Genomic DNA, 24662 nt, shown 5'->3' on the forward strand with positions numbered 1-24662 from the left:
TGAGCAAGCTACAGGAGTTAGGACAGGGAAGCCTAGCATGCTGCAGTCCATGGGGTCACAAAGAGTCGGACATGACTGAGTGACTGAACTGAACTGACTGATCCTGGGAAAGGGAGAAATACTAATCAGGGTTAACTGTGAAATACAAGACTATCTACCTATGTTATTTTTGGCTATAGACAGGTGTGTTCAATGTCTCAGGTCCAGTCTTAAAAGAAATGCCCCCAAATTAGCGTGTGTGTGTGTGTGTGTGTGTAGAGAAGGAAGAACCACATATACTTAGTTTCAAACAAAAGTTACTGTGAGTTTATTAAAACATTCCTAGTAACAAAAAAAGCACATCTGACTCAATATATCATTAGCTACATACTATCACACATTCTGGAAAGTCTCTGAGATTTCAGGATGGGTTTTTCCTGTGGCTCAACTGGATCTGAGGAAAGAACAGAAGAAATTATCCACTTGACTTACAGCCACTGGCCATCAACGAACAGCAGGCACTGGCAGTGCGGTCTGAAGAGGCACGGTAACTGGACTGCTTTCTCCCCCTGGTTAGTGTTCTGCTCAAAATTCTGCTACCTTCAAAAATTCCTTCCCCTAATTAAGTCTATATGCACTTCCAGAGTTTCTCCTCAACATTTATGAATCTCACAGAAGATCAAATTACTCAACTGTGATGAACAGGTCAACTGCAAAGTTCAATGTCAGAATCACCACCATATCTCAGGTGAAAATCAAGCCATGGGAAGAAAATAATGTCCTAATGTTTTAAATATCAAGCAGCAATTGGAGGAAGGCAAAAACCTTGTATCTTGAAGTCAAAAAGTACAAACTTGGAGTTATAAGATAAATATGTACTAGGGATGTGGTATACAATATGATAAATTCAATGAACACTGCCACACATTATATACGAAAGTTGTTAAGAGAGAAAATCCTAGGACTTCTCACCACAAAGAAAGGAGTTTTTATCTATTTCTTTCATTTCGTATCTATATGAGATGATGGATGCTCATTAAAAGTTATTGTAGTAATCATTTCATGATATATGTATGTCAAATCATTATGCAGGACACCTGAAACTTACGCAGTGCTATATGCCAATTATATCTCAATAAAACTGGAAGAAAAAGAATATATACACCATATGTATATGTAATTTTTTTCTTTATGGTGTATACCATATATATATGGTGTATATGTGTATATATACATGCATGTGCCAAATACATATATTACATACGGCAGCAAAACTAACTAGCTATAAGGCAAGCTACTTATAAACTCTCAAGAAACATACAAAATGAAAGGGCTTGAGCTTATGGAAACTGTAATTATATATGAAGATACTTACCTCTCTCGGTTAAGTCTCTTCTGCTTTGCAAATTATATACTCAGTAATTATAATTTTGATGACTATTTATGGACATAGTATTAAAAATCTTCCCTCAGAAGAACAGAGCCAGATTGCTGTGATTTGGGAGAAGAAATTCCCAAGGAAAAGTTCAAGTCCAACTTCCTGATCTATGTCCTTCCCACTCCCTTAACTGAAGATACAGCAACTCAGAGGCAAAGACCAACTGACAGCAATGGGTATAACTTTAAAACTTCGTAGAATGAAAAGACAAAAAAGAAAAAGAAAGCTTTTCTTACTTTGAATAATCTTTTTAAAAGTCTGGGTAATGATGCAACCTGAAAAAAGTAAAAGACAAATCATCAAAACAATTTTTGATTACCCTCGGTATTGTCAATCAGATCACAGCAGGGCACTTAGGAAGACTTCAGGTGTGGAAATGTAATCACAATCACTCTCACTAGGCAGCTACGTTAAGACTCAAGTTGATATTCTGAAGGATCCTAACGCTAATACCTCAGATTTTAGATACAAGCCATCAGCTTGCTCCGAAGCATTAAAGCAGAATCTGTGAAATGCCTAATCAGCCACTTGCAGCAGAAATGCTATCACTGCAAACCACATGCTAGAAGCAGTCTCACTAGAGATCAATGCTCTGGTGAAAATTCTAATGGGCTTAGGGGTTTAAGAAAAGAAAAAACCCGTTATTATAATAAATTACAGCTTTGGAAGAGAATTTTGAAGCACAGTATATATCTGCATCCTTTTATAAAATCCAAACTGAAAGAATCACTCCAAAAATGACCTGTAATGAGAATAATGAAGTTATCAATTTTCCTAGCACCATCCACCCAATTTTCTTTTGAAGTAAGTAAAACTATAAGCATATTATTGTTTGCTACATTCTCTTTTCACAACTATCTCCTCAAAACCAATTTGCACTCCTCCTCTTCTTTACTCCAGATTTCAGTTTCTTTGAAAGCAGGCTTTCCCTGAAGCATACAAACATGAACACAGGGTTCTATCCAACATTCATTGCCAGCACATGGGAGCAAGGAAAGGGGGCTATGACTTAAGTCAGTTTTTCCCTCCAAGAGTCACCTTGTCACCAGCATCTTCTTCTAGAAACAATGTAATTAGATTTTATTTGTTTTTGCTTTATAGCCAAGTAAACTGAGTGCAGAAAAGAACCTGGACAGAGCATAAACTTTTGGTATCTTTGTAGTTAATATCCATATTTACAGCTTACAGCTGCCAGAAAAGAAACAAATACCTCTTTGAAAAATATCACTTAAATCTAGTGGAAAAAACAGAGCATAGTCAAGTCGACAAAGGCTAATCTAAAAACGTAAGGCACCAAGAAAGTGGCAGTATTATTAAAGGGGCAATTTTTCCTCAATTTGACATTTTCAAAACACAGCATCACACTCCTTCTCCAAAAACTCCAAGTAAATTTTTTGCTAGTGACATTTTATGGTAGAAAATGTACATTTTGTTAGATGTGAAGATAATAACACCTACCTATACATCAGGGCCTTCCCTTTTTCATTCCCCAAGGCAAAATACCCACTTCTGGGAGAAAAATCCATGGTATGAATAAGAGAAATATTCTTCTTCTTAACAACTGGGAAGTTTGAAAATACTGTAAAGGAAGGAAGGTGGACCTGCAGGAAACAATAAAAAGCTTTTAAACTAAAACAACTGGGAGCTCATCTTAAATTTTAGTCTTCATTCTATCATTTTGCTAGAACAAAAGTTCGTTTTGATTGTAACACACATCAAGTACAACCCTTAACACAGCGAAGTGTTCCAAAATTAAAATTTGATTTTCAGTATGCTATTAACTGAGAAGAAAGGGACGGAAGAGAAAAAAGTGCTTTCTTGATGCTTCGTTATTAATAAACTGCAGCATCTAGCATGGTGCCTAGGAGGATCAAACAAAGAAGTGAATGAATGAAGTGAAAAGTCAGCGGTGGTGGTTTATTCAGTAAGTCGTGTCTGACTCTTGCGACCCCATGGACTGTAGCTTGCCAGGCTCCTCTGTCCTTGGGGTTCTCCAGGCAAGAATACTGGAGCGGGCTGCCATTTCCTTCTCCAGGGGGTCTTCCTGACCCAGGAACTGCACCCGGGTCTCCTGCACTGCAGGCAGTTTCCTTACTGACTGAGCCGCCAGGGGAGCCCGAAACGCCAGCAGCAGCACCCATGAATGTCCTAACATAGTAACTACAGTGAAGAATACTGAAGTACAGCACACTACGAAGAGCCTGAAGCCAAGACAAAATCATACCAAATTTTCCAGGATCATACGACTGCCTACTTTCACTTTTATTTCTCAACAATGTGGTGTTGAGAATCCCTCCTCGAGGAGAGGCTAAACCATGAAAACCTGGTTCAAGTGAAACTGTCTTCTGACTGAGAAACAGTCCAAAGCTCACCTCAAGGCCAGGGCTCTTTCTCCAGAAAAGTCTGCTCAGCGGGGAAATGAGCCCAAATCCAAGCTAGGCAAGACAAGTCCTCATCCAATTTGTGGATAAATAAAATCCAAGCAAGGAAGCCATTACCTTAAGCAGACTAGGATTTTAACATCTCTCGCACATTCTCTAGCTCTTCCAAGAAACACAGCACCTTCATACTCACAGAATTCTTATTCAGCTATTAATCACGGCAGTCCACCATTCTTCACTTTTAGGTCAGACTTTAAACCAGCCAATCAAGGGGACTTTCACAGACAAGTACCATGTAAAACTGTTAGATACATCTGTCTATTACACAGGTTTCATTCAGTCCCTAGGCCCTACTACCCTGGTAAATGCCTACTGACCATTAAGTCAATAAAGTAAAGTTTACAGTGAGTGACTCTCCAGACCATTTTCAATTATTCTCCTCCGGGAAGCAGATTCTGCCTGCACAGCCTGTCATCAATGCAAAGGCTAATGAGAAGTGCTCTTTGACACATTAAAGCAAAGACGCTGACAAAAATTGGAGTATAAGACACTAAGCAATTTTTTAAAGTTCAATTTTACCTTCTGTGTATTTGTCTAGCTAAATAAACAGAACTCTGTTACCAAAATTATCAGAAATACTGCAGTAAATACAAAGTTCACGATGTAAATGGAGTCCCTTTAAATGCACCCTGTGCAACAAATAACCTACATAAACATACATAGTGGCCAGAGCTTCACACGACAAGCTGACATGTTCTGATGGAGGATAAATACCAATTTATCAACAATTTTAAATTTTATCTCCCCTACTGACTTGAATATCAAGAAGCAAAAAACAGGTTTATGCCTTCCTAAAAGACTCAGCTATCTACTTGCAAGAGCCCCAGTTTAGGGAGTGCCTAGTAGTCCAGTGGCTAAGACTCCTTGCTCCAAATACAGGGGGCCTGGGTTCGATCCCTGGACAGGGAACTAGATCCCATGTGCCACAACTAAAAGATCTTGCATGCCACAATGAAGATCAAAGATCCCCTGAGCTGCAACTAAGACCCAGTGTAGCCAAACAAATAAATATTGAAAAAACAGTTCCCCAGAGATTACACTGAATTAGTACATCTTCCCTCAGACCAATGACCCCCACCTGGTTAGATCTCAGCTGTTCTCTAATCTCTCTTTATGACCCTTGTATTAAAAGCTGTAACTGAACTAATAAGAAGTCCCATAAAAAACACAACTTCTTTAATTCATAAAGTTCCCTTTATCTCCAACACAATTTCTGTATTACATTTAAGGGTCCAGTTATCAAAATTCAACAAAAGCTCTCTCATCCTTAATTTAATAACTAAGGAGTCCCACAACTCCTACAACATCCAAGATTGAAGATGTAGTAACAATTTAACTTCTGAGTCTCTTAATGGTGCTATGACTTAGAATTATATTCACTGCTGGAATAACAGAACTGTTTGGATCACTATAGGAGAGTGCATCTAATAACACTGACAGACACTGTTTCACAGAGGCATTATACCTGGCTTATTTCCATTAGACATTCCAGTTGAAAGTTGTTAGAAAGCGTTAGTCACTGTCATCTCTGACTCTGCAACTCCATGTACTGTAGCCCGCCAGGCTCCTCTGTCCATGGAATTCTCCAGGCAAGAATACTGGAGTGTGCAGACATTCCCTTCTCCAGGGGATTTTCCTGACCCAGGGATTGAACCTGGGTCTCCTGCATTGCAGGCAGACTCTTCACTATCTAAGCCATCAGGGAAGCTGCTTGATATTATAGCTGACTACCATTTAAAAAATGGGAGGTGGCTGACACTAATTAATTCCTCATGTGATTTTACTACAGTAAAAAAAGGTAAATGCTGCCATGATCACTGAAGCAAACTAGACAGAACTATAAGGCATTTTGCAGAATATATTATGTCAAGAAAAACAGATCCCATGGTTTTCTAACACAATTTAGTATCATTAAAATGATAAAAAATTGATTTGTGCTAGTCTACCACTTCCATTACAGGAGTGGGGATTTTAAAGCTGACTTGAATTAGAAACCTCTCATTTATCAAATGATTCATTCAACAGAGGCAATAAAACCCAATGATATATTTTCCACATCTTTACAGCAGAACTCTTTCTTCCCTCAAAGAAAATCTTAATGCAAAATGCCAATATATATATCACAAGTAATACTAAAGCTGCTCTATATAATACAGGGAGGAGCTTAGCCTCCTACTTGCCATCTGAAGTCCTGTACACATTCTAGGGCTCTGAAAAATTTACTTAGAAAACTACAAGCTAGAAAGAATATGGAATCTAGCATCACATTTCACTCGTCTTTAGTAGCTGTTGACTTTGGGTAAGCTAATCCCCTGAGGACTATCACTTGGCTCAAAATTTTTTGTAAAATTCTTTATATATCTCTGTAAACTATACACTATTAAAGCTGATGAAGTATGCAAGGTTTATTTGCTGAGTATAAGTAAGATAAAGATAATCTCTGTAACGTGTTTACAATCTGGTAGTATACACATAAAAACAGCACAATGCAACGCTGCTTTTCAAGGTTCTCTGTATACCTGGGCATCTATATACCTGGCTTATCGCAAGAAACTGATTCTGCCTGAAGCGCAGGCAACTTCACGAGGTGGAGTGACATTTAAGCTGAGCTCTGATGCTGGGCAAAAAAAAAAAAAAAGAGCCAACATTGGCCTGAGGCTGTTATCCTTAGAAAGGCCCGCTTACAAGTGGCCCTTAGATGCTGTCTGGGAATTTGACTGGCATATAGGTCCCTACACAGATGGGACCCTTCTCCTAAATGATAAGGATGGCTCATGAGTCCGTGCTCAGTTGCCTCAGTTATGTCCAACTCTATGTGAATCCATGGACTGTACCCACCAGGATCCTCTGTCCGTGGAATTTTCCAGGCAAGAATACTGGAGTGGGTTGTCATTTCGTACTCCAGAGGATCTCCAATGTGGTTTATGTTGAACACTTGACTTTACTTCTGGGAACCTTTACTTTGGGTACCTCCTAGGTAGAGGGTACCTACATGATCAACCCCCAATAAAAACCTTGGGCACTGAGTCTATGATGAGCTTCTCTGGTAGAAAACATTTAACACATGTTGCCACAACGTGTTACTCGAGAAATTAAACATGTCCTATGTTATCTGCCTTAAGAGAGGACTTCTGAAGCCAGTGCCTGGTTTCCTCCAGGCTTCACCCCATACACCTTTTTCTTTATCCTTTGTATCTTTTCTCTGTAATAATTCTTAGCCATGAGTATGACCATATTCTGAGTCCTTGAGTCCTTGTATTTACTATACTCTTCCATGTGGTGCAATGGTACAAGAATCCACCTTCCAATGCAGGAGAAACAAGCAATGCAGGTTTGATCCCTGAGTTGGGAAGATCCCCTGGAATAGGAAATGGCAGTATGCCTGCCTGGAAAATTCAATGGAGAGAGGAGTCTGGTGGGCTTCAGCCCATGGGATTGCAAAGAGTCGGACATAACTGAGCGACTGAATGCTCAGCACTCACCAAACCTGGGGGAGTTACTGGGAACCCCTGGTACAGAGCTATCTTCACAAGTACTATTCAGCTATTTAAACTGCGATCTTTTTACATGATTAATGTCCAAGCTCAATTTATTTTCAAAATTTAAGAACTGCCTCCACTCTATTATGACACCAGGTCTTATAAAGGTAAATTAAGAAAACTAAAGAGGGATGAAATATTTCCTTACATCTTCCTTCATGTATATAATGAAAGTAACTTCTGAAAATAAAGACCACCCCTTAAGAAATGTTAGGAAAGGACAGCACAGCTTTCCCAAAAGAACTGAAATAATACAAATTTGGTGGCTACTGTATATCATTTCTATAATCACACCTAAAAGCTACAATCTAGCAGTTTTTACAACAAAAGAGGCTACTCTTTTTAAAATAATTCAACTCTTTCCTTATTATCTTTCCATGTTTTCAACTTAAAATTTTAAAATCATCAATGCTAAAAGGAAAGGGTAAAGAAACATTACCAGTCTGACTGCTTCTTTCATGTTTGCTGAAGCAATTGCCAAGATTTCTGTAGTAGGATTGAAGGTCAGAGAAGTAACACCTGTAACCAAGTTCATCACCGCTTTTATTGGCTTTGGGTTCGTTTCCTGGAGACAAGAATCTTGATTGTATATGTTTACCACTCCACAATTAGAACTGCAAAGAGAAAAATGAATGAATTAAAGATTAAAAAGAAGCAAAAGGATTTTCACAATCCAAGTGAATTAAGATATAACACCCCACCGCCCCAAAACTAATATTTATAGAAACTGTATCATGTTACACAGGGACTATGGGCTAGAGTGTTCATCCCAAGGCAAAAACCATAGTCTATCAGTTTTACTGTAGTCTTACCAAAATCTTGTTAATGCTGGGAGCCTTGAAATTACTAGTGTAGCTAGAAATTCCAAGGAAGTGTAGGATCTTCATTATTCATTCCTTCAATAAATATTTACTGAATTTCAACTTTGTGACAGGCACTGTTTAAGTGCCTAGGATGCAAAGACAGACAACAGAGGCTAAGAGGGCCACTCTCACGGTATTTATGGACAACCTAACATTCTAATAAGCACCATCTTTCCCCTGTTCAGATCTCCTCCTTTCTTTTTTTATTCTATTCTATTTATGAGAACATCCAAAACAGTGCTGTACAACAGCTGTAATAGCAAGTACCTCAGTTTTTTGGTCTATAAGAATACCACAGTCAACCATTAACAGAAGTGATCACCCATTCCAAGTTTACTGAAATACTTACCAACAATGAATTATACCCAATATTCATAAAATGTAAATCTTAATGATGAACAGAATCATTCACAGACAAGTGTCAGTAAACATTTTTGACCTCAATCTTTAGACCACCTAATGTTACAGGCATCATGTATAAGGAATAAGAATAAGGTAGTTGTCATTCATGGATACTTAATTACCAAACGCAATATAAACTTGAAAGTTGCAAGAAAATAATACTCAAACTAACAAGGGTGACACATTAAGTGTTCTCATTCCTACACTCAACATCCTCACTGCTTCACTTAGACTTACTGTCTACAGTGAAACAGGCACAATGCATAAACAAGACAAATTTAGTTCACACACAAAACTCCACAGTTTGAAATTACAGCCAACTCACAAACAGTATGTTAGATTTAGTGTTTTAAAGTCTTCAAACTACTTATATTTACAGTTTCTGATGTATATTTCATATACATTAATTAAAAAGCCCCTAATTTAAGTACAGCTAACTCTTATGTAGTCCCTATTAACCACTCAGGAGAAACAATATATATATCCTGGGTTTAGAAAATTTTGCTGTGGACTGAACATTAGTGTCCCACTAAAATGGTTTTTCCAGTAGTCACGTATGGATGTGAGAGTTGGACTATAAAGGAAGCTGAGTGCAGTCTATTGGGTTGCAGAGTCAGACACGACTGAGTGAGTGAACTAAACTGAATGGCAGTTCTATTTTCAATTCTATAAGCAATCTCCACACTGTTCTCCATAGTGGTTGCACTAGTTTGCATTCTCACCAACAATGTAACCCGGTTCCCTTTTCTCCACACCCTTTCCAGCATTTATTGTTTGTAGACTCTATGATAGCAGCCATTCTGACCGGCATGAGATGGTAACTTCATTGTGGTTTTGATTTGCATTTCTCTAATAAGTGATGTTCAGCATTTTTTTCATGTGTTTGTTAGCCATCTGTATGTCTTCTTTGGAGAAATGTCTGTTTAGTTCTTTGGTCCACTTCTTGATTAGGTTGTTTATTTTCGTGGTATTGAGCTGCATGAGCCGTTTGTACATTTTTGAGGTTCTTTGTCAGTTGCTTCGTTTGCTTATATTTTCTCCTACTCTGAAGGTTGTCTTTTCACCTTGTTTATAGTTTCTTTCATTGTGCAAAAGCTTTTAAATTAGACCCCGTTTATTTTTGCTGTTATTTCTTTTACTCTGGGAGGTGGGTCATACAGGGTCCTGCTGTGATTTATGTCACAGAGTGTTTTGCCTATGTTTTTCTCTAGCAGTTTTATAGTTTCTGGTCTTAAATTTAGGTATTTAATCCACTTTGAGTTCATTTTTGTGTAAGGTGTTAGGAAGTGTTCTAATTTTTTTCTTTTATATGTAGCTGTCCAGTTTCCCCAGAACCATTTATTGAAGAGGCTCTCTTTGCCCCACTGTATATTCTTGCCTCCTTTGTCAAAAACAAGGTGTCCACAGGTGCATGGATTTATCTCTGGGCTTTCTATTTTGTTCCATTGATCTCTATTTCTGTCTTTGTGCCAGTACCATACTGTCTTGATGACTGTGGCTTTGTAGTACAGACTGAAGTCAGGCAGGTTGATTCCTCCAGTTCCTTTCTTCTTTCTCAAGATTGCTTTGGCTATTCGAGGTTTTTTTTGTATTTCCATACAAATTGTGAAATTATTTGCTCTAGCTCTGTGAAAAATACCATTGGTAGCTTGATAGGGATTGTACTGAATCTATAGATTGGTTTGGATAGTATACTCATTTTCACTATATTGATTCTTCTGATCCATGAACGTGGTATATTTCTCCATTATTTGTGTTATCTGTGATTTCTTTCATCAGTGTTTTACACTTTTCTGTAAAACTGTAAAAATATAGGTCTTTGTTTCTTTAGGTAGATTTATTCCTAAGTATTTTATTCTTTTCATTGCAATGGTGAATGATTATCTCCTTAATTTCTGTTTTCTCACTGTTGGTATATAGGAATGCAAGGGATTTCTCTGTATTAATTTTATATCCTGCAATTTTACTATATTCATTGATTAGTAATTTTCTGGTAGTCTTTAGAGTTTTCTATGTAGAGGATCATGTCATCTGCAAACAGTGAGAGTTTTACTTCTTTTCCAATCTGGATTCCTTTTATTTCTTTTTCTTCTCTGACTGCTGTGGCTAAAACTTCCAAAACTATGTTGAATAGTAGTGGTGAGAGCGGTCTTATTTCCGACTTTAGGGGAAATACTTTCAATTATTCGCCACTGAGGATAATGTTGGCTGTGAGTTTATCATATATGGCTTTTATTATGTTGAGGTATGTTCCTTCTAGAGCTTCCCTGGTGGCTCGATGGTAAGGCATCTGACTGCAATACAGGAGACCCAGGTTTGATCCTTGGGTTGGGAAGATCTCCTGGAAAAGGAAATGGCAACCCACTCCAGTATTCCTGCCTGGAGAATCCCAGGGACGGAGGAGCCTGGTAGGCTACAGTCCATGGAGTCGCAAAGAGTCGGACACGACTGAGCAACTTCATTTCATGTTCCTTCTATGCCTGCTTTCTGTAGAGTTTTTAATCATAAATGGGTGTTGAATTTTGTCAAAGGCTTTCTCTGCATCTAATCATATGGTTTTTATCCTTCAATTTGCTAATGTGGTGTATCACACTGATTGATCCGTGAATACTGAGGGAGCCTTGCATCCCTGGGATAAAGCCCACTTGGCCATGATGTATGACCTTTTTAATATGTTGCTGGATTCTGTTTGCTAGAATTTTGTTGAGGATTTTTGCATCTATGTTCATCAGTGTTTTTTTTTTTGTTTTTTTTTTTTTGTGGCATCTTTGTCTGGTTTTGATATCAGGGTGATGATGGTGGCCTCATAGTTTGAGCTTGGGAGTTTACCTTCCTCTGAAATTTTTTGGAAGAGTTTGAGTAGGGTAAGTGTTAGCTCTTCTCTAAATTATTGGTAGAATTCACCTGTGAAGCCATCTGTTCCTGGGCTTTCATTTGTTGGAACATTTTTGATTACAGCTTCTATATCCGTGCTTGTGATGGGTCTCAAGATTTTCTATTTCTTCCTGATTCAGTTCTGGAAGGTTATAATTTTCCAAGAATTTGTTCATTTCTTCCAGGTTGTGCATTTTATTGGCATACAGTTGCTGAGAGTAGTCTCTTATGATCCTTTGCCATCTGTTGCGGTGTGTTGTCTGTTATGATCTCTCCATTGTCATTTCTAATCTTGTTGATTTGATTCTTCTCCCTTTTTTTCTTGATGAGTCTGGCTAATGGTTTGTCTGTTTTATCTATCTTCTCAGAGAAACAGCTTTTAGTTTTGCTGATTTTTGGTAGAGCCTCCTTTGTTTCTTTTTCATTTATTTCTGCCCTAATTTTTATGATTTCCTTCCTTCTACTAACCCTGGGGTTCTTCATTTCTTCTTTTTCTAGTTGCTTTAGGTGTAAAGTTAGGTTAACTTGACTTTTCTCTTGTTTCTTGAGGCAGGCTTGTATTGCTATGAACCTCCCTCTTAGCACTGCTTTTACTGAATCCCATAGGTTTTTACACTGTCGTGCTTTCATTTTCGTTTGTTTCTATGCATGTTTTAATTTCCTGTTTGATTTCTTCCATGATTTGTTGGTTATTCAGAAGCATGTTATTTAGCCTCCATATGTCTGTGTTTTTAATAGCTTTTTTCCTGTAGTTAACATCTAATCTTACCGCATTGTGATCAGAAAAGATTCTTGAAATGATTTCAATTTTTTTTTGAATTTACTAAGGCTAGATTTATGGCCCAGGATGGGATCTATCCTGGACAATGTCCCGTGTGCACTTGAGAAAAATGTGAAATTCATTGTTTTGGGGTGAAATGTCCTAGAGATATCTATTAGGTCTAACTGGTCCATTGTATCATGTAAAGTTTGTGTTTCCTTTCTAATTTGCTGTTTGGTTGATCTATCCATAGGTGTGAGTGGGGCATTAAAGTCTCCCACTATTATTGTGTTACTGTTAATTTCCCCTTTCATACTTGTTACCATTTGCCTTACATCTTGAGGTGTTCCTAACTTGGATGCATGCTGCTGCTGCTAAGTTGCTTCAGTCATGTCCGACTCTGTGCGAACCCATAGATGGCAGCCCACCAGGCTCCCCCATCCCTGGGATTCTCCAGGCAAGAACACTGGAGTGGGTCGCCATTGCCTTCTCCGACTTGGATGCATATATATTTCTAATTGTTATAACTTCCTGGATTGATCCTTTGATCATTACGTAGTGTCCTTCTTTGTCTCTTTTTATGACCTTTATTTCAAAGTCTATTTTATCTGATAAGAGTACTGCTACTCCTGTTTTCTTTTGGTCTCTATTTGCATGAAATATCTTTTTCTATCCCTTCACTTTCAGTCTGTATGTGTCCTTTGGTGGTTTGAGGTGGGTCTCTTGTAGACAAGATATATAGAGGTCTTATTTTTGTATCCATTCACCCAGTGTTTGTCTTTTGGTTGAGGCATTCAACCTATTTACATTTAAGGTAATTATTGGTAAGTATGATCCCGTTGCCATTTAGTTTGTTGTTTTGGGTTCGAGTTTATAAACCTTTTTCTGTGTTTCCTGTCTAGAGGAGATCCTTTAACATTTGCTGAAGAGCTGGTTTGGTGGTGCTGAATTCTCTCAGCTTTTGCTTGTCTGTAAAGTTTTTGATTTCTCCTTCATATTTGATTGAGATCCGTGCTGGGTATAGTAATCTGGGTTGTAGCTTTTTCTCTTTCATCACTGTATGTCCTGCCATTCCCTTCTAGCCTGAAGAGTTTCTTTTGAAAGATCAGCTGTTATCCTTATGGGGATCCCCTTTTGTGTAATTTGTTGCTTTTCCCTTGCTGCTTTTAATATTTGCTGTTTGTGTTTAACCTTCGTTAGTTTGATTAATATGTGTCTTGGGGTGTTTTGCATTGGGGTTTATCCTGTTGGGGACTCTCTGGGTTTCTTGGACTTGGGTGGCTACTTCTTTCCCCATTTTAGGGAAGTTTTCAACTATTATCTCCTCAAGTGTTTTCTCATGACCCTTCTTTCTGTCTTCTTCTGGGACTACTATGATTTGAATGTTGGGGCATTTAACATTGTCCTAGAGGTCTCTGAGGTTGTCCTCATTTAATTCTTATTTTTTTCCTCTCTGTTTCATTTATTTCCACCATTCTATCTTCCACCTCACTTATCCTATCTTCTGCCTCAGTTATTCTACTATTGTTTCCATCCAGAGTGCTTTCAATCTCAGTTATTTCATTATTCATTATTGATCGACTCTTTATTTCTTCTAGGTTCTTGTCAAACATTTCTTGCATCTTCTCAATCCTTGTCTCTAATCTATTTACCTGTAACCTCCACTTTGTTTTCAAGATTTTGGATCATCTTTACTATCATTATTCTGATGAATTAAAAAATATTTATTTATTTATTTATTTTTGGCTGTGCTGGGTCTTCCCTCCTGCAAGGGCTTTTCTTTAGTTGCCGAGAGCAGGGGCTACCCACCAATTGCTGTGTGCGAGTTTCTCACTGTGGTGGCTTTCTCCTGTTGCAGAGCATGGGCTCCAGCATGTGAGCTTCAGTAGTTGCAGCTTATAGTAGCAGGCTCATGATAGGTTGTTGCTGAGCCATGAAAGACGCCATGATTCTTGGCCTCTGGAGGAGAGGAGTTCAATCCGGGGCCAGTGACAAGGCTTGATCACTCACAAACTTTTTGTGTAATAAAGTTTTATTAAAGTATAAAAGAGATAGAGAAAGCTTCTGACTTAGACATCAGAAGGGGGCAGAAAGACTGCCCCCTTGCCAGTCTTTAGCAAGATGTTATATACCTATCTTTAGCTGAATGTTATATACCTATACTTCCCCAGTGGCTCAGATGGTAAAGCATCTGCCTACAATGCAGGAAACCTGGGTTCTATCCCTGGGTTGGGACTATCTCCTGGAGAAGGAAATGGCAACCCACTCTAGTACTCCTGCCTGGAAAATCCCATGGATAGAGGAGCCTGGTAGGCTACAGTCCAAGGGGTTGCAAAGAGTCGGACACGACTGAGCGACTTCACTTTCACTATATACCTATCAGCAAGCTGTTAATTAGAGAAAGGAGACATCTCAAAATTCAGAGTGGCACCAGGCCCCTCACCCCCAACATGCATTTTGAGATAACACTGGCACCAGGTGAGTCATCCCAAGCCATAAAACGATTGACATTTATCTTGAAGAAAGGCAGGTGTCCAAGTAAGTATATAGTTTCATTAACATAGATTAGGAGAACAATGTATGAGTAAAACATATAGGTTTGTTGAGCCCTGGTTCTGAGTCTCAAGCAGAACTGACTTGAGGAAAGACAAGAGTCTAGGGTAAATACACAGTTCATTAACATAGCTTAAGAAAAACATTTCCATAAGAAAAGCACATTGGTTAGCTCAAGGTTTGAGAAAAGTTACGTTCAGGTGGAGCCAAGTGTCATCATGGCAACAAAGAATTTTAAGAGAAACCTTTCAAATTCGTATAGAGAAGGGGAAAAAAACCTAACACTCGTTTGCTTCCTCCTGCCGCTTAAGAGAGAGGTAAAATATGTCTGACACTTGCAGCCTATTTCCTCTGTTTGGAGACCCCTGGCCTTCCTGCCTGTAAAGCTCTCACTCAATAGTTGTGGCGTACAGACTTGGTTGCCCCGTGGTATGTGGGGTCTTCCCAGATGAGGGATTGAACCCTGGTCTCCTGCATTGGCAAGCGGATTCTTTAACACTGGGTTACCAGGGAAACCCCTACCCCAAGAATTCCTATGTGATTATTGCTTAGATGTGCGGAACAAAAATGGCACGAGTTAATTATCTTAATATATGGAAACTTACAGTGGTATTTGTGCTACAATATAACTGATCCTAATATGCTACTAAGAATACTGAATGATATCCACGTAACCAGCAGTATGAAAACTGAACAGAGAACTTCCTAATGTACAAGCTGTGTTTCGAAGCAGCAGAAGAACCAGAGATCAAATTTCCAACATTTGTTGGATCATGGAGAAAGTAAGGGAGTTTAAGAAAAAATCTACTTTTGCTTCATTGACTACACTTAAGCCTCTTGACTGTGTGGATCACAACATGGGGACAATTCTTAAAGAGATGGGAATACCAAACCACATTACTTGTCTCCTGAGAAACCTGTTTGTGGGTCAAGAAACAACAGTTAGAACTGGACATGGAACAAGGGACTGGTTCAAAACTGGGAAAGGAGTATGTCAAACCTATTCTCACCCTGCTTATTTAACTTATATGCATATGCAAAATGCTGGGCGGGATCAATCAAAATGCTGGGTGGGAATCAAGATTGACAGGAAAAATAACAACCTCAGATATGCATATGATACTATTCTAAAGGCAGAAAGTGAAGAGGATCTAAAGAGTCTCTTGATGAAGGTAAAGGAGGGAAGTGAAAAGTGTGGCTTGAAATTCAACATTCAAAAAACTAAGATCATGGCATCCAATCCCCTTACTTCATGGTAAATAGAAGGGGGAAAAGTGGAAGCAGTGACAGATTTTATTTCCTTGGGCTCCAAAATCATTGTGAGCAGTGACTGCAGCCATGAAATTAAAAGACGCTTGCTCCTTGGAAAGAAAGTTATGTAAACCTAGACAGCATATTAAAAAGCAGACATCACTAAGACGACAAAGTTCCATATGGTCAAAGCTATGGTTTTTCCAGTAGTCATATATAGATGTTGAGAGCTGGACCATAAAGAAGGCTAGAACCGAAAAACTGAGTTCCTTGTACTGCAAAGAGATCAAATCAGTCAATTCTAAAAGAAATCAACCCTGAATATTCACTGGAAGGACTGATGTTGAAGCTGATGCTCCAATACTGTGCCACCTGATGCAAAGATCCATTAGGAAAGATTCCTGCAAAGATCCATTGGAAAAGACCTTGATTCCAGGAAAGATTGAAGGCAAAAGGAGAAGGGAGTGGCAGAGGATGAGATGGTTAGATAGCATCACACTGACTCAAGGGACATTAATATGAGCAAACTCCAGGGAACAGTGGAGGACAGAGGGGCCTGGCATGCTACAGGTCACGGTGTCAAAACGAGCTGGACACGACTTGGCAACAATGCAAACTGTCGCAGGAATACAGAACAGCAGAAAGAATTCAATCCCAGAAAAAAGAAGACTTAAGACATACTCAGAAATAGAAGAGAAGAGAAGCTTTCTATATGTGATCTAGAACCTCAAGGAAAGGAAAAATCAGTATGAACTGAAGTTGCTCTAGTGAACCTTTGTGGAAAAGGTAAGTGAGACATGAGCTGGGGAAGGGAGATAGTAGGTTAAAAACAAACAAACAATAGCAACGATGACAAGGAAAAAAAATAAAAACCAGGTATCATAAGTGGAAAAACAAGAACAAAGGGAGAAGGGAGCTCTCGTCCCTGAACTCCAAACTAAAAACAAAACACATGACTGTCACCCTTCCACCCCCCAATCACAGCTGACTGGACTAGAAGTAGGTTCTTGAATCAAGAACAGCATTAGCAGATCAGCAACCACAAAAGTCCTAGTACAGAAAAATCTTCCCAAACAAGAATGATGGCAATTAGCCAGATCAACCAAGCTCTAGCGTCTCTCTCATCTCATTTCCTCCCATGGACCGTCAAATGACTGCCTTTAATCTAACTCCACTCACTTCTAACTGCCTATAAACACTGCCCTGTCAACCTATCTCCGACATGCCTCCCTCCAGCATCCACCCTCATTCTATGGACAACTATACTGTCTTGGCCTGGAGCCTGAGAATGTCACTCCTCCTCTCTCATCCCAATTTTCTAAGCAGTTAGGACATACACTGAAAGCGTCATTTACCTATCTACCTATTCCCATCCTTCTTACTCAATGCCTGGATTACTGCAATGACCTCAAGGCTCATCCACCTGCACCTGTATTCCCCATCTAAAGGCTATGAGAATTATCTCTTCAAAGCCTAAATTTCAATTATCATCATGATTCTCTGCTCGAAAATCTTTAATGGTTTCACTTTCCATTTAATATAATGTCCATATTATTCAGCACAGCATAAAAGACTTCTCTGCCTGCCTGCTTCTCTACCTTTGTAGCCTAACCCTCCATCTCACTTAAGAGTAACCCTATCCATACTCCTCTCAGAACACAAACCTGAATTCTCTCATCCTTTCCACTATCTACAATACCTTTCTCTGAATTCCAACTGGCCCTCAAAATGCCCAGCTCAAGGGCCAATATCCCACAAAACCCCTTTCAGACATTCCAGCTATAACAGCCATCACCATTCCTAACACTGGTAAAATTGAAACACTGCATCTAAACTGCAACCCTTGTGATGGCTTGATGGCTCGCCTTGTGAATACCGATACATGTATGTATGTCCCCACATAAGATCATAAACTATGAAAAGGCGAAAATGTATTGTTCTATCTCACAATCCCCAGCTCAAGGCCCAATAAATGTTTTATGAATGAGGAAACTGAAGCAAAGCATTATCACTGAATAAAACAGGCTTTTCTTGCATTATAAAGCACACATGTCCTAAAGAATCTCTAGATGAAGCAAAATGAAACCCATTTTAAATGTTCAATGAGAACACTGAAATAAAGAACTATTAATTCCAGGCCCTAAATCATAACAAATTTTGTAATTCTCTACAGTCCTGAATTCTCAGTAGTCTTTTAAAATAAAATCAAAATACTTAGGGGGTGACAGTGTGGAAAGAACACAGAACGGGAAATCAAACATGAGTTGTAGCAATCCTTACATTAACCAAAGCCATTAAAAAAAAAGGCACTATAAAATAAAAGACCTCTATTTACAATATTCTGAGTTTCCTATGTCCCTATCAGAGCAAAGCTGTAAATCGAAAGCATCCACTTTAAGCCAGGACACTATCAGACAAATTTTGAGATCAAGAGAGAAAGAGAGGGAGGTGGGAGGAAGGGAAGGAGCAGCCAGTCACCCAGCTAGGTTGAGTTGTTTCCCCTACCTTTGCTCTGACTGTGTCACCAATAACTCTTCCCCCTACATGAAACTCCTCTAAGAAGGGTTAAGGCCTTTCTTTACAGGTTTAACAATAAAAACCTAGGAATGCTCTTTGACCAAGCACATCAGAATTCAATTACACTGACAGGCAATTAAAATCAAATGAGTTTAAATGGCTGATATTAGATTCTTTCCTCTCTGGGCCTGTCAAAGGGGATTAATAAAAAGTAATATTTAAAAAAAGAGGCAAAGACCATATAAAGATTAACTTCACAAATCTGAGTGATGGTTATGTTTGTGCATTTCTGTCTTACACAAAGGTAAAGCAGGTCTGCTTAAAATTACTTATAATTTTACTCTCAGTCTACATATTGAAGGAGCTTTGGTCTCAAAAGATGTGCTATCATACACTGCTGCCACAGTGCATACTGCTCTGGCAAGTGCTGGGCTCAGGCTGTCCCCTGCCTACGTCAGACTCACATGATGTTAGCCTGGCCTCCGAGCGCCACAACCTGGTTCTACTCTCCTTTCTTTCCAGGCTACAAGATAGCTGCTGACCAATATCCAAATGGTGACAGAGATATTTATAGGCAGTTTCCCCAATTTTAGCCTTTGAAGGAGGTGGTGAAGAAAAAGTGGTGAGTAAGCTATGCTGCTGGACCCATTGGACTGCCCAACAAGGGAAATCTGAATGAAAACTCTTTATGGATCAATTTTGTTTAATCTAACAGTCATAAAGATCAACTTCTGGAAGTTCTAAAATTATAGTTGCTGATTAGTGATTTGGTGGTAAAATCATTTAGAATTACAGGTGTATCCCAACACCTCCTTCTCCTAGCCTGCATCTTAAAATCAAATAGGACAATCAAGCCATCTTTTCCCCTGTGTAATAACCATTTTTCTCAGCAATGACACAATAATATGTTCTAGATAATACTTTCAAGATCTCTATAACACTAACAACAGTAAAAACATGTTATTGGTTTACACCACATAGCTAGATGAAAGAATATATACTTTTAAGTATCTTTAAGACTTAAACAAACATTCCAAACATAAGAGAAAAAAATACTGTAACATAATAAGGGAGTCTGGGTTTCCCAGGTGGCACTAGTAGTAAAGAACCTGCCTGCCAATGCAGGAGACACAAGAGATACAGGTTTGATTCCTGGGTTGGGAAGATCCTCTGGAGGAGGGCCTGGCAACCCACTCCAGTATTCTTGGCTGGAGAATTCCATGGACAGAGGAGCCTGGCGGGCTACTGTCCATAGGGTCACAAACAGTTGGACACGACTGAAGCGACTTAGGATGGATGCACACAAGAAGGTAGTCCAGTATTTTCTTTGCTAAAGAGCTGAAAAACTGCCATTAATATTACGAAAAATGCAAATCTTAGAAAATCTTATTAAGACAATGAAATGTAAAAGACCTGGGTTTATAATTTCATATCACTACAACACTTTATAAACAGAACTACTCAGATACCATCTCGTATATTCAATTCTTTAATATTTTTTCATTAGCAAAAGGTGATTAAAGGTTACCAGCACCTCTGTTTACTTACCCACAAGCCACATACTGTCCATTCCTAGATGTGGCAATGCTTAATCCATATAAGCTGCCTTCATCAACAAATCTGTTAAGGCACTTTCTAGAGTTCACATCCCAAACATAAACATCCCCGTCCCCTGAAAGAGCCAAAAAAAATAAGGGGGGGGGTTGGTTAACTTTGTTTTAAACTTGAAAGGCAACTGAATTCATTCTTGCTGCTGCTGCTGCTAAGTCGCTTCAGTTGTGGCCAACTCTGTGCGACCCCACCAGGCTCCACCATCCCTGGGATTTTCTAGGCAAGAACATTGGAGTGGGTTGCCATTTCCTCCTCCAATGCATGAAAGTGAAAAGTGAAAGTGAAGTCACTGAGTCGTGTCCAACTCTCAGCGACCCCATGGACTGTAGCCTACCAGGCTCCTCCGTCCATGGGATTTTCCAGGCAAGAGTACTGGAGTGGGATGCCATTGCCTTTCTCCGGAATTCATTCTTAGTTCCTCTTTAATAGTACAAGTTACTAAAAAGACCTGTAAATGTCCTAGATCTAGAAAACTGGCCTAAAAAATGTTTCTTGTATACATTTTCATATATACAAAACTATATCCCATTAGTCAGTAATAAATAGTATCTTTAGGTTTAGAGTGAAAAATCACAAACTCTTGGCTTGAGTTGAGCTTTCAGAAAAGTTCCTACGTTTCACTCAGATAAATTACTCGAGCAAAATTTGAAAAAAAACCAAAATATCTACCAGCACAGGTTTTCCAACATCTATCAATAGGTATTAGAGTACCTAAGCTGATGATGATACTGATGACGTCAAGAGGAGGAGGAAGAAGTGAAGGATGGCTGGTCTAGACTAACAGGATATAATTAAGGACGTGTGTACAATTCCTAGGAGGTATGCTTTTGAACTGTGGTATTGGAGATGACTCTTGCAAGTCCCTTGGGCTGCAAGGAGATCAAACCAGTCAATCCTAAAGGAAATCAGCCCTGAATGTTCATTGGAAGGACTGATGCTGAAGCTCCAATACTTTGGCCACATATGGGAAGAAATGGCTCCTTGGAAAAGACCCCGATGCTGGGAAAGATTGAAGGCAGGAGAAGGGGACGACCAGAAGAAGAGATGGTTGGATTGCATCACCAATTCAAAGGACATGAGTTTGAGCAGGCTCCAGGAGTTGTTGATGGACAGGGAAGCCTGGCGTGCTGCAGTCTACGGAGTCGTGAAGAGTCAAACACGACTGAGCGACTGAAGTGAATTGAACTTTACAATTCTGGGTAATAAGCACAAATAGTTTAGAGAAGGGAGAATAAGGGGATAATAAATCTGATGAGAATTCATTTTCATGACAGAAATAGACATCTAACAATCAAAATCTGTCCTTATTCTTTCTTCTCTCTCCTATATATTCCATATTGATGATCACCTTCTTCCTCAGACCCATTATAGATTTGTATAATGACCCTATATGCATCTCAAAAGTAGCCTCTCACTCATCTATTTTCTCTCTTTACTGTGACTATTGCTCTAATGTTCATCCTTCTATACTGCTATTCTTTCAATGAGAATTCAATGAATTTCACTGTTTCAACTATTTTGTTAACAAAATTTCCCACGCTGACATAAGGGTTTAGGTTTATATTTAGGAAAATTTTAATAGGCGCAAATTTTAAAGCCTTTATGTTTGTCTGTAAGGTAGTGGCACAGTAAAGACAGATGTTTAAAAATTTGCTAGTAACAGATTAAAATGGGAAAGGAAGGGATGAAGGGCAGGAAGACCATCTAAAAAGCAAGAGTATTAGATGGTCATAAGTTTATGACTTAAGGCAAATGATGCAATAATTAATCCAGCAGAAAACAAAATGAAAAAACTGGCTAAGTTGAAAACATAAAAGGTGAACTCTTTCTTCAACAATCCTATCAAAATATTCTTCATATATATAAAACAAGATAATATGAACAACAGGATGCTAATCACATAAATCACTTCTTATACAAGGAGGAAAGGAGAAAAAAGGGAAGGGGGAGAACACCAATCAAAATACAGGTATCTCCCTAACTTACCAAGGCTCAACTTTTGATTACTCCTCCTCTAATTTTAGAAGTTTCTTATGGTAAATTAGACCATCATACTGTGTAAATACTTAATATCTATATCCAATTCATGTAACCAAATCTTAGTACCTCTGCTGACCCTTTAACTCTTCCCCCCAAACTCTGACTCTCCCAGGATCCAAGGACAATTTCATCAGGAACATTACTACTCTGTATCAATATTTATTCCTTACTCATAAAAAAACCTACCATATTAATTAATTAGTAGGGAAAATAGATGCTGACTGGGCTTCCCTGGTGGCTCCTACAACGTGGGAGCTGCAAGGTTCAATTTGTGGGTGGGAAGATGATAGGGCCATAAATTCTGCAGCAGAGGGAGTCTGTGTCCCTGCACACTTGGCACCGCCAGGGTCCCCACAAGCCAAGCAGCTGCGTCACCTTCACGCTCAACTCTCACTGGGGCAGAGCTGCCACAGGCAAAAAAAAATACTGCATCTATGCGCCCAGGGTCACTTCAGTCATGTCCCAACTCTGCTACCCTGTAGACTGTGGCCTTCCAGGCTTCTCTGTCAGGGGAGTTCTCCAGGCGAGGATACTGGAACCTATCAGCCAGTACTGGCTGCCATTCCGTTCTAGAGCACTGTATTTACTGCTGCCCTAGCCACCAACTCCCCTGAGTACCTGGTGCTGCCAGAACTCCTGCAACCCCAGCAGCTGCACCACCTTCACACCTGGCCCTCACAGGGGCAGACCCAAGTTCTCAAGGGAAGGGAAGCCTCAGGAGCAAACCCCAGTAGATGACCCACATGAGAGGTGGTAATAAAACCACAATTGCAACCCACGGGCAGTACAGTAGGAAGACCCAAAACCTTCCCACCAGCTGTACAAGCTGCATATTAAATATATTATATATATTAAATGTTATTGATTATTATTAATTATATTATATATTAAATATATTATATACATGGAATATATAAAAGGACATTGAGAGCTCCTACAAAAGAAAATGCACTGGTTCTGATAGCTGTGGATATTGGAGGCAAGAACACACAGGAGTAGGAACAAATCAGAATCTGAGCTGCCCCCACAGCACGTCCAGTGTTGGAGGGCATGCGAGGGAGGTAAGGTGGACTCTGACTCCCAGCGAAAGGACTCTGACAGCAGTGACTCAAGAAAAACATTTATTATTTTTATGTTTGGACGTGTTCTATAGATTCTTTCGTTTTTTTTTTTTTTTTCTTCCATTTCCACCCCCCACCTTGGCTGGAGTTGTTGATTTTATTGGCACTATAAAATCTAATTAGGCTTTTGATTATTTTTTTCCTCAATCACATTTGTTATTGCTGTTACAAACCTCTGCCTCTATGTTGGGCTTTTGCAGTTCTGTGGAGTTTTCCTTTTTTGTTTTCTTTTCTCAATTTTAACTTTTTAAACCTATTATTATTTTTTCTACATTTAGTCTTTTGTTTGCCTTTCCTACTGTTCTTTTCCCCTTGCAGTTAATCTTTAATGTATATAAATCTTCTCTATCTACCTCCATTTAACTTTGCATACCTATTCTTTCTTTTCATTCTTACCTTTCCTCTAAACATAAATTGTATTTTCTTTGTTTTATTCCCCACTTGGCACCGTACTTTAGTTTTGTTTTCCAGTTTGTGTTTTAGTCAGTCTTCTTAACTGGTGGATATACTTCTTGACCTCCTTTGTTCACCAGGTCAATCTACTGTACTTTGTTGGACTGTTTGGAGCAGAGGAGCCTGGTGGGCTGCAGTCCATGGGGTTGCAAAGAGTTGGGCACGACTGAGCAACTAACACTTACTTACTTACTTATGGGTGTATATGCATATTCCATTATTTCAATGATTATTTGCCTGGTTTTATAAATGCCATTTGTCTGGGGTCCCTGTGGCTCAGCTGGTAAAGAATCCGCCTGCAATGCAGGAGACCCCAGTTCGATTTCTGGGTTGGGAAGATCTGCTGGAGAAGGGATAGGCTACCCACTCTAGTATTCTCGGGTTTCCCTCGTGGCTCAGCTGGTAAAAAATCTGCCTGCAGTGTGGGAGACCTGGGTTCGATCCTTGGGTTGGGAAGATCCCCTGGAGAAGGAGAAGGCTACCCACTCCAGTGTTCTAGCCTAGAGAATTCCATAGACTAAAAAATATAAAGTCCATGGGTTGCAAAGAGCTGTACACAACCGAGTGACTTTCACTTTCATCTTTGGTTTCTCGGTTTTGGATATTTATTTTAATCCCACAGTGCCATAACAAAGCACTTATGGAATCTTTGTTCCTGACCAGAGATAAAGGCTTGAGCCTTTGGAGTGGAAGTACTAACTCCAAGACCTTAGACTACCAGAGAATTAACCCTAGAGAGTATCAAATAGTGAGAACTCCCACAAAGGAAACCACTTGAATACAACATCTGTACAGGACAACTAATCTAAACAATAAACTA

At 39.2% G+C, this 24662-nt stretch overlaps 1 protein-coding gene across 1 annotated transcript in view; it reads right to left on the reverse strand.

Annotated features, from left to right (window-relative positions):
- UTP18 (UTP18, small subunit processome component) overlaps positions 280-24662 on the reverse strand; it is a 56093-nt gene continuing 31710 nt past the window's right edge. Inside the window, exons 10-14 of the mRNA XM_005693638.3 lie at positions 20166-20289; positions 7837-8011; positions 2876-3018; positions 1654-1692; positions 280-433 (exon numbers count right to left, since the gene is read on the reverse strand). Of these exons, the coding sequence (XP_005693695.2) occupies positions 1668-1692; positions 2876-3018; positions 7837-8011; positions 20166-20289 (467 nt within the window). The 3' untranslated portion in view covers positions 280-433; positions 1654-1667. The remainder of the gene's footprint in view (positions 434-1653; positions 1693-2875; positions 3019-7836; positions 8012-20165; positions 20290-24662) is intronic.

This window comes from Capra hircus, chromosome 19 (assembly GCF_001704415.2).
Source record: "Capra hircus breed San Clemente chromosome 19, ASM170441v1, whole genome shotgun sequence".
NCBI classification, from domain to species: domain Eukaryota; kingdom Metazoa; phylum Chordata; class Mammalia; order Artiodactyla; family Bovidae; genus Capra; species Capra hircus.